This window comes from Bos mutus, chromosome 2 (assembly GCF_027580195.1).
Source record: "Bos mutus isolate GX-2022 chromosome 2, NWIPB_WYAK_1.1, whole genome shotgun sequence".
NCBI classification, from domain to species: Eukaryota; Metazoa; Chordata; class Mammalia; order Artiodactyla; family Bovidae; genus Bos; species Bos mutus.
Window position 1 is genome coordinate 39,160,146 of NC_091618.1, and position 13,327 is coordinate 39,173,472.

At 38.2% G+C, this 13,327-nt stretch overlaps 1 protein-coding gene across 1 annotated transcript in view; it reads right to left on the minus strand.

Moving 5' to 3' along the window:
• PTH2R (parathyroid hormone 2 receptor) overlaps nucleotides 1-13,327 on the minus strand; it is an 84,610-nt gene that overhangs the window by 57,276 nt on the left and 14,007 nt on the right. The window contains exons 3-4 of the mRNA XM_005888978.3: nucleotides 8,092-8,202; nucleotides 7,859-7,980 (exon numbers count right to left, since the gene is read on the minus strand). Of these exons, the coding sequence (XP_005889040.2) occupies nucleotides 7,859-7,980; nucleotides 8,092-8,202 (233 nt within the window). The remainder of the gene's footprint in view (nucleotides 1-7,858; nucleotides 7,981-8,091; nucleotides 8,203-13,327) is intronic.

Genomic DNA, 13,327 nt, shown 5'->3' on the forward strand with positions numbered 1-13,327 from the left:
AGAATCCCATGGACAGAGGAGCCTGGAGGGCTACAGTCCATGGGGTCACAAAGAGTCGGACATGACTGAGTAACTTAGCACACTGCCTGGTATGTACATAACCACCATTATATTTGAAATGAGTTTCAGACTTTGTAGATAACATACAAAGTTGGGTCATGTTTCTTATAGACTCTTCTAATTTCTGTTAATTGGTATCTTAAGATATTTGTTTTTAATATAACACTGATATAATATTAAGGCTAAGTCCATTTTATATTTTTATTTTCTGTTACGTTTTTCATTTCTGTGTTTTAATTTTCTGGCCATCCCTGCATTACTTGAACAATTTGTAGAATTCCATTTTGATGTATATTTTTGGTGGTGGCTTTTGGTGGTGGCTCTAGGTATTACACTGTATAACTTAATGTGGAAGATTTGATCACTGAATTTTCAACTTTCTTCTTTTCTAATTAAGTATTGAGAGCTATAAATCTATCTCAACATCTGCTTCTGCTGTTTCCCACAGTCTTTGATATATATTGAGCTTTCTTTTTTTTTTACATTAGTTTTTTTTTAATTTAAATTTATTTATTTTAATTGGAGGCTAATTAGTTTACAATATTGTATTGGTTTCCATTTATCCAAACTTTTGTCATTGGTCACATAATTTTCAACTATTTATGAATTCTCTACATATTTTAGTTGATTTTCTATTGATTCTTTTGTGGTCAAAGAATATACATAAGCTGTGTGATTTTAATCTTGAGATTTATTGAAACTTGTTTTATACCCCAGCGTATGTTCTATCTTGATAACCTTTGGTGAGTACTTTAAAAGAATGTGAATTTTTCAATTATTGTGAATGAAGTAAAGTGAAGTGAAAGTCTCTCAGTCGTGTCTGACTCTTTGCAACCCCATGGACTGTAGCCCGCCAGACTCCTCTGTCCATGGGATTCTTCAGGCAAGAATACCGGAGTGGATAGACATTCCCTTCTCAAGAGGATCTTCCGGACCCAGTCATCAAGTTCTGGGTCTCCTGCATTGCAAGCAGATTATTTATCACCGACTAAGCCATCAGAGAGAAGAAAATGGCAACCCACTTCAGTGTTCTTGCCTGGAGAATCCCAGGGACTGGGGAGCCTGGTGGGCTGCCATCTATGGGGTTGCACAGAGTCGGACACGACTGCAGTGACTTAGCAGCAGCAGCAGCAAGCCATCAGGGAAGACTCTGAAGCTCCTAAACGCATATATATTTAGGATTATTTCCTCTTGGTAAATTGATTCTTTATAATTTTAAATATTGCTCTGTCTTGGTAATGCTCTTTTTCTTGATGTCTACATTTCTCAAAGACAGCATACAGTTGAGCAATACTTTTATTATCCATTCTAACAATCTCTGCCTTTTAAGAGAAATGTTTAGTTCACTGACCTCAAATACGATCATTGCTGTGACTGGGTTTAGATCTAACATATAGGTATTTGCATTCTATACGTCTATCTTTTCTCTGAGCTTCTGTACCTATTTCCTTACCTTTTATTGGGGGTTGGGGAATGGGGAACTCAATCAGGTATTTATTAGTATTTCACTTGTGTTATCTTTTAGCAGTTACTATAGAGACTTGGTTATGCATCTTGAACTTATCAGACCTACATTTAATAATATTGAACTATTTCACCATATAAACAGATATTTGAAATTATGTACCTAATTTTGCTCCCTTAACCTTTGTCACATCTAGATTTTGTTCTACGTAATTTATAAACCCTAATGAGAGGTTATTATGTTTGCTTTAAGCAGTCAGCAGACTTTTAAATGAATTAAATTATAGATATAAAGATGGATATAAACATAGCAATAAATAAGGATAGGTATATAGTTCTGCTTATTATTTTAGTCTGTCATTTTTATCCACATATGTATCTGTTCTGGTACTCCTCATTCTTTCCTGTCAATCTTTGCTTCCATCTGATATATTTCTCTCCCATCTAGAGAATTTTTTTGAGCATTTCTTATACAGAAGTCTGATAAAGATGAATTTGCTCAGATTTGTTTCTGTCCGAAAAATATCATTATTTTCCCTTTATCTTAATGCATATTACCACTTTTAGATGCCATTCCATTGTATTCAGGCCTCTGTTGTTTAACTAAACGACAAGCATCCTTTTAGTTTTTGTTCTCCTGAACATCACGTGCGCTTTTCCTCTCACTGCTTCTAAGGTTTTCTTCTTACCTTGATTTACAGCATTTTAACTATGATGTGTCAAAGTATGGTTTTCTTTTTATTTAAGCTGCCTAGGGTTTCCTGAATGCCTGGGACCTGTGATTGATTTATTTCACCCACTTCATAAATTTACTGGCCATTGCCTTCTGAAATATTTATTTTGTCCTATTTCTTCCCCCTCTTCTTACCCCTAATTTCATATATCGTAGGCAATTACATATTATCTCACAGTCTCAGATGGTTTTGTTTATTAAATTTACTTTTTCTCTTAATGTGTCACTTGGAAAATTTTTGTAGCCTTCAAGTTCACTAATCTTTTTCATTCTGTGTCCAGTATTCTATTGAGCATATCAAACAAATTCTTCATTTTGAATTGAATATTTCAATTCTAGAATTTCCTTTTTTTTTTTTTTTAAGTTTTCATTTCTCTGTCAGTTTCCCCATCTATTTATGTACTTTTTTCACTAAATCAGCTAACATATTTATGAGTCATTACCTGGAAATTACAACATCTGGATCATCTATTTTTTCTGCTTTGTCTTTACTCTAGATTTGGGGTCCCTACTCTGTAATTTTTATTACATTATGGGCACTGTAAGTAACAGAAGAGTTGGGACTGAAGCATATAATATTGAGGCAGGAGGCAGATGGGCGCCCCCCTCCCACCAGGGTAAAGCAAATTGGAGATTCATTTTCTATTGACCAAAACTCTAAGATAAGAATAGCGGGACAATTAAGGGAGGAGGCTGGACCCTGCACAGACCACATAGTTCTCATTTCCAGAAGTTGGGAGATCTCCTGGACCACATATGTGCAGAAAGGGCCACTTGGAGGCCAAAGGGGAGTCATGTCAAGGGATGTTCCACCCAGACGCCTCTTTAGTAGGATCCATCTTGGCTAAGAGATGCATGTGCACACATGGGAGGATTCTGAGATATACCAAATATGGACTGTGAACCAGGCAAATCACAATGATTGACCAAAGGAAACCTGAAAGAAATATGAAACTAATATGCCCCATATTAGTGATTTAAACTGCCATGAAGGTGCAACTCAGTGACTTTCCCTGCGTGTCTATTCCACATGTACTGTACTCTTCTCCTCTTAGTAAATACTTTACTTGCTTCACTACTTTCCATCTTTGTGGAAACTCTTTTCTCCAAAGCCAAAGGGCCAGGGCCCTTGTCACTGACCACTGGTCTAAGTGACTAGGATCTGGTGCCTTCACCGCTGCAATCCAGCCCACGTCTGGCTGGAAATCCAAGTCCAGCCCCAAGCCATTGCAGACAGAGGCCACCTGAGATCAGTATTAATAGGCTGAAAAGGGTAGTCATCTTCTTCTATCAGGCTTCTTGGGTAGTGAGGATGGATTACTTTGTTTTAATCTGGGGTTGGGTTTGTTGTAGTTTTTCTCAGTTCGTTGTTCTTTCCATGATTCTGTTTATCCTGGTTTTAGGTTTTGAGAGCAGAATCCCAAATTTTCCTTCAGTAGATGAGAAGGCAATGGCATCCCACTCCAGTACTCTTGCCTGGAAAATCCCATGGACGGAGGAGCCTGGTAGGCTGCAGTCCATGGGGTCGCTAAGAGTCGGACACGACTGAGCAACTTCACTTTCACTTTTCACTTCCATGCATTTGGAGAAGGAAATGGCAACCCACTCCAGTGTTCTTGCCTGGAGAATACCAGGGAAGGGGGAGCCTGGTGGGCTGCTGTCTATGGGGTCGCACAGAGTCGGACACGACTGAAGCAATTTAGCAGCAGTAGATGATGGGATCTTAGCACCAGCAGCCTCTAGCGGCCATTATTTGCGGTTTTGTCCATCTGAAGGTTTTCTAAGCTGCAGAGAAACTCTTTCTGCTTTCTGAACCATCCATCAGCTATATAAACTTCATATAGCCTTTAGACACAAGAATATATGATAATTTCTACAGTATGCTGCTGTTTTAAATATAATACTCTAAAGAATTTAACAACCTCATGGCCTCTCATAAGCATTCCCTACCTTTTTTGTCTTTTAATTTCACTTTGCTGTGAATTTCACTTTGCTCTCTAGCCTGCCCTGGGCTTTCTGCATCTCAGCACATGTTTGTCCATTATGCTGCTCTGCTCCAGTTCTCGGCTAGCCACTGTCTCATTTTAGATGAAGACCTCTTGTGTCTAGAAAAGATCTTTTTCAGCTCTATTTTATCAGGCTTTTCACTCACTGAGATTTGTCATCTTGGGGGTTTCTCTCAGCTTTCCTGCCCTCCCTCAGCAGTCATGCTGTAAGTGAGGGCCCCAGATACCCCAAGAGATATCTCTCAGCTCCTCTGTTCTGTCCCATGCCTTCAGCTAACAGCTACCTCTCACCCAGTGAGGGTCCTACATACATCTTGGGAAGTTTCTCTGCGTCCACCTACACTGTCCCCAGCCTTTAACTCACTGCCTCCAGAAACTCAGTGAAGGCTCATGGGTAAGAACTGGCTGATGGGTAATAGCTCACCCTGACTGGGCTTCATTTCTTGGAATTCTAAGCCTTTATTCTAGTCCTCGTCTGATGAAAGTTCTTTTAAAAATGGTTCTTTTCTTTTTATCCCCTTCTATAGCCTGGTTGCTCCTCTTCTAGTGCAGAAACAGGGATAAATACAGCCACAGGTTTCTTCTGTCATAAGAAGAGGCTTTCCTCTTTCTGCAATTAGCTTCATTTAGATTTCTTGGCATCTTCAGCTCACTGACAGGCTTTTACAAATTATTAATGTTGCATCTTACTCAGCTTATTCTTAATGCTGTAACTTCTCACATGCTGACTGGAAGCAGAAGACTGTCTCTTACTGCCTTTTTAAAACATTTATGACATATTTTCTCTTAATAAAATGTTAAACTTCTGTAGAAAATATTTGGATAATGTGTAAAATTAAAAAAGAGAGAGAGAAGGGGAAAAACTCCATAATTCCCACACAAGCAAAAAGAAACACTGCATTTCATATATTTCTTTTCATTCTATTTCTGTTTATCATTTCCCATTGTTTTGAATATTTGCATTCCCAATTTATATACAACTTTATTATCTGATTTTCTTCCAAGTAATTGAATAACAAAGGGATTTCCCAAGACCACAAACTCTTTACACAAAATATATATTTCAGCTGACTTAGCCAATTCTTCACTGGAAATTTAAATTCTTCAAAATATTCACTATAATAATTAATGGTTCAATGAACACTATTCCATTCAGTTCCCCCCAACTCCAAATCTTTATGCTTGAATCTCAGAAACAAAATTATAAGATCAAAGGATAAGACCCTCTTGAAGTCTATTAATATATATTGTTAAATTTTTGTCCAAAAATTCATATAGCCTTTAGACAGAAGGATATATAATAATTTCTACAGTATGCTGATGCTTTAAATATAATACCCTAAAGAATTTAACAACTTCATGGCCCCTCATAAGCAATCCCTGCCTATTTGTCCTTTAATTTTTGAAATCGTTTTCTGGACAAGATTATTGGAGTGGGGTTGCCATTTTCTCCTCCAGGGGAACTTCCTGACCTAGGAATCAAACCTACATCACCATGTCTCCCACATTACAGGCAGATTCTTTACCACTGATCCACTGAGGAAGCCATTCTCCCTTTTTTTATTAAAAGTAATTCTCTCATTTGTCAAGTCAATGATATGAAAATTATTTAAAGAACAAAACAATAGATATTTTAAAAATCTTTGTCTTATTTTCCCTATAAAAATGTGGCATGTATTCTAAATTCACTGTTTTTACTTTTATCTTTTGTTTCTTATACAAAAATTCTGATTACAACCATAATAATTAATATCTCATAAGTAATATCACTTTGCCCTACAGCATATCAAAACTTTAGGACATAGCCAGTTTTCTTATTAAAAGATTTTTTACATTTCTTAAGTTTTCTCAGATTATTACTTAAGGGTTGTAAACAACAGAAAACACTCTATTTTTAATTAAGGAGATAAAATTACTATGGCTAACAAAATTAGTCAAATTTTTCAGTTAAATTTTAAATCATGTTCATATAAAATAGTATATATTTTGGATATTTTACTTTCCTTTGATATTTTGACTCTTGGAATACAGAGTAGTCAAAAAGAATGGTTGTAATATTAGAGTTCAATGTAAATAAAATCATGATATAAGGTTCGATGCACGATACTGGATGCTTGGGGCTGGTGTACTGGGACGACCCAGAGGGATGGTACAGGGAGGGAGGAGGGAGGAGGGTTCGGGATGGGGAACACGTGTATACCTGTGGAGGATTCATGTTGATATATGGCAAAACCAATACAACATTGTAAAGTTAAAAAATAAAATTAAATTTTAAAAAAATTTAAAAAAATCATGATATAATTTAATGCCATTTAAAAGCTATGAAAGACTTGCATTTGTCATTTAATCCACAAATTTATAACACAGAACACTAAACATTGTGAACGTTTATCTATTTCAGTGAAATTGAAGTTATTTTAAAGTGTTTTACATTAACTTGGCTTTGGCTCCACTGTAACATACACAATAATCTCCTCACATTAGCTAATTTTATCTAAGAAGCATGTCAACAATGAAATACAAAACTGAAGTCTTTTAGCAACTTACTAAAGAGTCCTTAAGGTGGTAGCGTTTTGTGTTAGAAAAAAAATTAAGGAAAGAAGTCCTGACTATTAATGCCTAATCAAACAAGGAACTCTCCAACTCACCAATTCTCATGCCACTGCTCCTCCTTCCCCACAACCAAAAAAGACCACCAAGCATAAAGAAAAACGTCTGATGTTAGGAGAGTTATATATTATGACTGTTCTCAGGGGCCTCATAAAATCATTTATACTTCAACTTATGTTCACCCCTACCATCATATGACTATGGTGAAGTTATGCTCATCCCTAGAGCACCATGCATTTTATAGATGAGGTCTGAGTGACAGGAATTTAAGCATGACTTTTAATCTATCTACCATATATAACCTAAAAGTAACTATCTAGAGGTTTCTGAAGTTTACATGTGATTACCATATCAGAAATAGCACCGATAAAAAATGTGGAGAGCAGGGCCCTGCTCTAGACCCTGTCATAACTGAGCTGTGTCACTTTGATCGACCCCTCGTCTCTGGTTCTAAGTTGACACACGTGTACAATTAAGGTATTATGTGAGAAGATCTATAAGACAGCCCCTTGCTCCTCTTTAACTCTACATACTCTAATTTTTCCTGTACTAATGAAATCACCTACTGGCAAATCTTACGAGATGAAAAACACATCTATACAATATAAAGTTACTCCAGGAACATATAGTGAGACAAGATGTTGCTATTCATATGTAACCAAGAAAAAAATCATGAATTATATTGCTGACTACCTATTTGGATTTTTACACATAATACAGCATCATATAATATAATATAAACATAATGTAATATAAGTGACACATAAGTATACATACATATATCTCAGCCAGGTAATTCTAACCAAAAGAAAATACCAAAATGTTTCAGGTCCTAGACCTCTCCTTAACTAGGTATCTGAAAAGCTTTCAACCTTGCTTTTATCTTTTTTGATATTTGTGTCAGATAATAAAAGAGTTTTTTGTACAGTGGTTGGTAATCATTTTGTTTTCCTTTAGGGGCTCACAAATACAAAAATACCATTACCTTTCCTATGTTGACATCTGGTTGCAGAAAGCGAAGGCAGTCTGAATAATTAGACCATGTTTTATTTAAACTGTGCATAAAATCCCATGTTCCATTGGGGTTACAGTGTCGGAAAGCAACTCCTATAAAGATGTGAAGAAAAACACTGAGATTGCTCAGTTCTTATAGAGTCTATTATTTTTAAAAAAGGAAGTTTCTATTCCAAATGAATCATTTCATAAAAAATTAAATACCTTTATGATTGAAGTCGTAAATATAAGGAGGACATGGGACAGCCAACGTTTTTCCCACTGTTCCTCTAGGCCAACAGATGAGTCCATCCCATTCTGGGAAACAGTTTCCTTCTGATAAGGAAAAAATTAAAAAACAAATAAACAAAAATGCAGTTAGAACCAGAGAGTTAATGCATTTAAAATACAAAATTTCAAGTCACTGCCTATAGCAAAATGTAAAGCAAACTGGTAGTTTTGTAAACTAGAATGGGATGGACATATGATGCAAACATCTCAAAATTCATCCACCTAGCCCCATCAAAGGCCCATTGCTAGGAATATTTGATTTGCATAAATTAAAACTATTTAGTGTTTCTAATATATATGAATCATAGCAATGAATATGTAAGAAACACCAAAATCCACTGAGAACAATTTCCTTTAGTAAAATTCTATCATAGTTGTAGTTGCATTTTTTTACCCTAACTTTTTCAAATTACTGTTTAAAAATATGACACATGAAAAAGATTGAACGTCACAGATAAGCTCCAAGATCTGGGTTTGCCTTTTTACAAATAATCAGTAATTTATTTGAGTCTAATAATCACCTCAGACAAAATTCTCATGAACTCTACTTTCCTCCAGATGAATCCAGAACCCTACCGCTTCTCACAACCTCGACTGCCACCCAACCCCCCATCCACGCCACCACAACTCCAGCCTTAATTATTGCAATGGCCCCCAACTGGTCTTCCTGATTCTATTCTTGTTCCCCTCATGCAATAGCCCAAAGGCTTCCCACCTCATTCTGAGGAAAAGCCAAGTCTCTTCAACGCCTAAAAGCCCCACAGGATCTGCTCTCTTCTCTGGCTTATCCCTCATCCTCCCACCCCAGCCTACACTCCTTATCCCTCTTTCATGCTGTGTTTTTCACTTGAGCTCTCTTGTTTCTTCCACTATCAAGTTTTATTTTATTATAATTTTCTTAAACCATAGGATTTAAGGACCTTGAGAGTGGGGAATTTTGTTACATGCATTTGCTATTCTGTGTTGTTCACGACTCTTCTCCATTAGTTGTGCACAAAACTTCCAAGAAGAGAGCCCATCAGCCAGGTCATATTCAGATTTCCCCAAAAGAGACTTTTAATGATTTCTGTATTCATCTTCCCTTGTTACTATAACAAATTACCACAAACTTACAGCTTGAAATAACCCAAACTTGTTATCTAGCTATTTCTGTCCGTCAGAAGTCTGGTGAGCTCGGCCAGACCCCTGCTTAGAGACTCACAAACCTGAATCAAAGACTGCTGCTGCTAAGTCGCTTCAGTCGTGTCCGACTCTGTGCGACCCCATAGACGGCAGCCCACCAGGCTCCGCCGTCCCTGGGATTCTTCAGGCAAGAACGCTGGAGTGGGTTGCCATTTCCTTCTCCAATGCATCAAAGTGAAAAGTGAAAGTGAAGTCGCTCAGTCATGTCCAACCCTCAGGGACCCCATGGACTGCAGCCTTCCAGGCTCCTCCGTCCATGGGATTTTCCATGGAAAAACCCTAGACAGGATTAAAAACCCATTTCCTTACTCATTCCAGTTGCTAGTAGAATTTAGTTCCTTTCACTGATGACTAAGATTCTCATTTCCTTCCTGGCTGTTAGCTAAGGGTTGTTCCCAACTTCTGGAAGCCACTTGCATTCCTTGGTTCATGGCCCCCTTCCTCTGTCTTCAAAGTCAACAAGGGAGGTCAAGTCTTTCTCATGTTTTCAATCTCTTCTCCACTCTTCTTTTCTCTTACCAACTATTTTTCCTTCGTTTTCCACTTTTAAGAATCCATATATTTACATTAGTCCCATCCAAATAATCCAGGCTAATTTTCCTATTTTAAGGTTAACAACTTTAATTCCATTTGCAATGCCCCTTTGCCTTGTTACATAACATACACAGGCAGAACATCAGAGATTAGGGTTTGCACATCTTTGAGGGGACATTATTCTGCTACCAGAAGTACCATTACAGCTCTCAATCTTTTAGTTACCAATTACACTAACCGTGGCTGAAGATTTTATTCTAGCTAAGGTGGCAGAGTGGTAAAGAAGCTGTCTGTCAATGCAGGAGATGCAACATGCAGGTTTGATCTCTGGGTTGGGAAGACCCCCTGGAGGAAAAAATGACAACTTGCTTCAGTAATTTTGCTGGGAAATCCCATGGACAGAAGAGCCTGGTGGGCTAAAGTCCAGTTCAGTTCAGTTCAGTCACTCAGTCATATCCGACTCTTTGCAACCCCAAGGACTGCAACAGGCCAGACTTCTCTGTCCATTACCAACTCCAGGAGCTTGCTCAAACTCATGTTCATTGAGTCGGTGATGCCATCCAGCTATCTCATCCTCTGTCTTCCTCTTCTCCTTCTGCCTTCAATCTTTCCCAGCATCAGGGTCTTTTCCAGTGAGTCAGTTCTTCACATCAGGCGGCCCAAGTATTGGAGCTTCAGCTTCAACATCAGTCCTTCCAATGAATATTCAGGGTTGAGTTCCTTTAGGATTGACTGGTTTGATCTCCTTGCAGTCCAACAGACTCTCAGGCTTCTCCAACACCACATTTCAAAACCCTCAAGTCTTCAGTGCTCAGCTTTCCTTATGGTCCAACTCTCACATCCATGCATGACTACTAGAAAAACCATAGCTTTGACTAGACAGACCTTTGTCAGCAAAGTAATGTCTCTGCTTTTTAATATGCTGTCCAGGTTTGTCACAGCTTTTGTTCCAAGGAGCATGTGTCTTTTACTTTCATGGCTGCAGTCACCATCTGCAGCGATTTTGGAGCCCAAGAAAATAAAGTCTCTCACTGTTTCCATTGTTTCCCCATCTATTTGCCATGAAGTGAGGGGACCAGATGCCATGATCTTCGTTTTTTGAATGTGGAGTTTAAGCTAGTTTTTCACTCTCCTCTTTCACTTTCCTCAAGAGGCTCTTTGGTTCCTCTTCACTTTCTGCCATAAGGGTGGTGTCATCTGCGTATCTGAGGTTATTAATATTTTTCTCAGCAATCTTTAATCCAGCCTGTGCTTCATCCAGCCTGGCATTTTACATGATGTACTCTGCATATAAGTTAAATAAGTACGGTGACAATATACAGCCTTGACGTACTCCTTTCCTGATTTGGAACCAGTCCATTGTTCCATATGCAGTTCTAACTGCTACATCTTGACCTGCATACAAATTTCTCAGATGACAGGTAAGGTGGTCTGGTATTCCTATCTCTTTAAGAATTTTCCACAGTTTGTTGTAATCCACACAAAGGCTTTAGCGTAGTCAATGAAGAGAAGTAGATGTTTTTCTGGAATTCTCTTGCTTTTTATATGATCCAACGGATGTTGGCAATTTGATCTCTGGTTCCTCTGCCTTTTCTAAATACAGCTTAAATATCTGGAAGTTCTCAGTTCATATACTGTTGAAGCCTAGCTTGGGAAATTTTTAGCATTATTTTGCTAGCGTATGAGATGAGTGTAATTGTGCTACAGTCCATGGCTACAGCCCATGGAGTCTACAGCCATCTAGTCCATGGCTGCAGTTCATGGGGTTACAAACAGTCAGATATATTGAGCACACAGACACACACACAGAGCGTTCATTCTGTCAAGTTGTTTGTTTGGTTTTGAATACTCAGCATAACTGAACCTCATGGAACCAGTATCTACAGCAAAGAATTCAGTGTGAACCTGAAATTGACTTGCTAATGTCCACCATATCACATGGAAACAAATACTTGATTTGTTCTGTGGATGGCTGAAGCAATAAGAAAATGAGAATATCTTCCCTCACCCACACTGTTCTCACAGGAGAGAATGTTTTCTTGGAAACAGCCTCACTTTGCTCCATAACAAAAGCTTGGATTTACATACTGCTAGTAACCATGGAACTCATCACACTGGCTTCCATATTTGGTACATGGCTTTACCTACTTCTTTTCACCATGACCTACTTTTTGTTTGCTTTACCTGCTTCTTTCCACCATGATCTACTTTTTGTTTATCTTTCTTCTTGTTTAAATAGAGTATAATGAATCAATCTCTTCCACCAGCTTCAGTTCAGTTCAGTCGCTCAGTCATGTCCAACTCTTTGTGACCCCATGGACTGCAGCACACCAGGCCTCCTTGTCCATCACCAATTCCCAGAGTTTACTCAAACTCATGTCCATTGAGTTGGTGATGCCATCCAACCATCTCATCCTTGTTGTCCCCTTCTCCTCCTGCCTTCAATCTTTCCCAGCAACAGGGTCTTTTCAAATGAGTCAATTCTTCCCATCAGGTGGTCAAAGTATTGGAGTTTCAGCTTCAGCACCAGTCCTTCCAAAGAATATTCAGGACTCATTTCCTTTAGGATGGACTGGTTGGATCTCCTTGCTATCCAAGGGACTCTTAAGCGTCTTCTCCAACACCGCAGCTCAAAAGCATCAATTTTGTCCTGAATATTTTTCTGTCTTGATAGCATTCAATATGGTTTCCCATCCATTTACTTTATATCTAATAAGTCACATATACTTATTTTTCTGAAACCAATACTTTCCCAGATATCTATCATGCAGTCTACATAAAATGGACCCAGACATATATTCTTTTGTTCTTGTAACTAGTTGTCCTTCAAAATGTGTGCTTCAATGTCACATGAGATTTTCCAAGAGTTGGTCATGTGAGGAACTAAGGTCCTCATAGAAGTCTGAATCAATGATCAATTTATTCTATAATTATGCAGTTTTTAAGCTGCAATAGAGAAAACTGTTGCTATTTTGCTTATGCTTTAAAAGGGATAGTTTTTGGTTCCCTAAAAGGTTGTTGTTGGTGTTCAGTCACTAAGTCATGTTTGACTCTTTGCCACTCCATGGACTGCAGGATGCCAGGCTCCTCTGTCCTCCAATATCTCCTGGAGTTTGCTTAAATTCATGTCCATTGAAAATGTGATGCTATGTAACCATCTTATCCTCTGCAGTCCCCTTCTCCTTTTGCCTTCAATCTATCCCAGCATCAGGGTGTTTTCCAATGGGTTGGTTCTTCATAAAAGATGACCAAAGTATTGGAGCTTCATGCCATCCCCAATGTACAAAGAGCTCATACAGCTTAATGTCAGAAAATAGCAACCCAATCAAAACATGAGCAAAGGGACTTGCCTGGTGGTCCAGAGGCTAAGATTTCATGCTCCCAAAGCAGGACGCCCAGGTTCAATCCCTGGTCAGGGAACTATCCTGCATGCCACAACCAAAACCCAATAAGT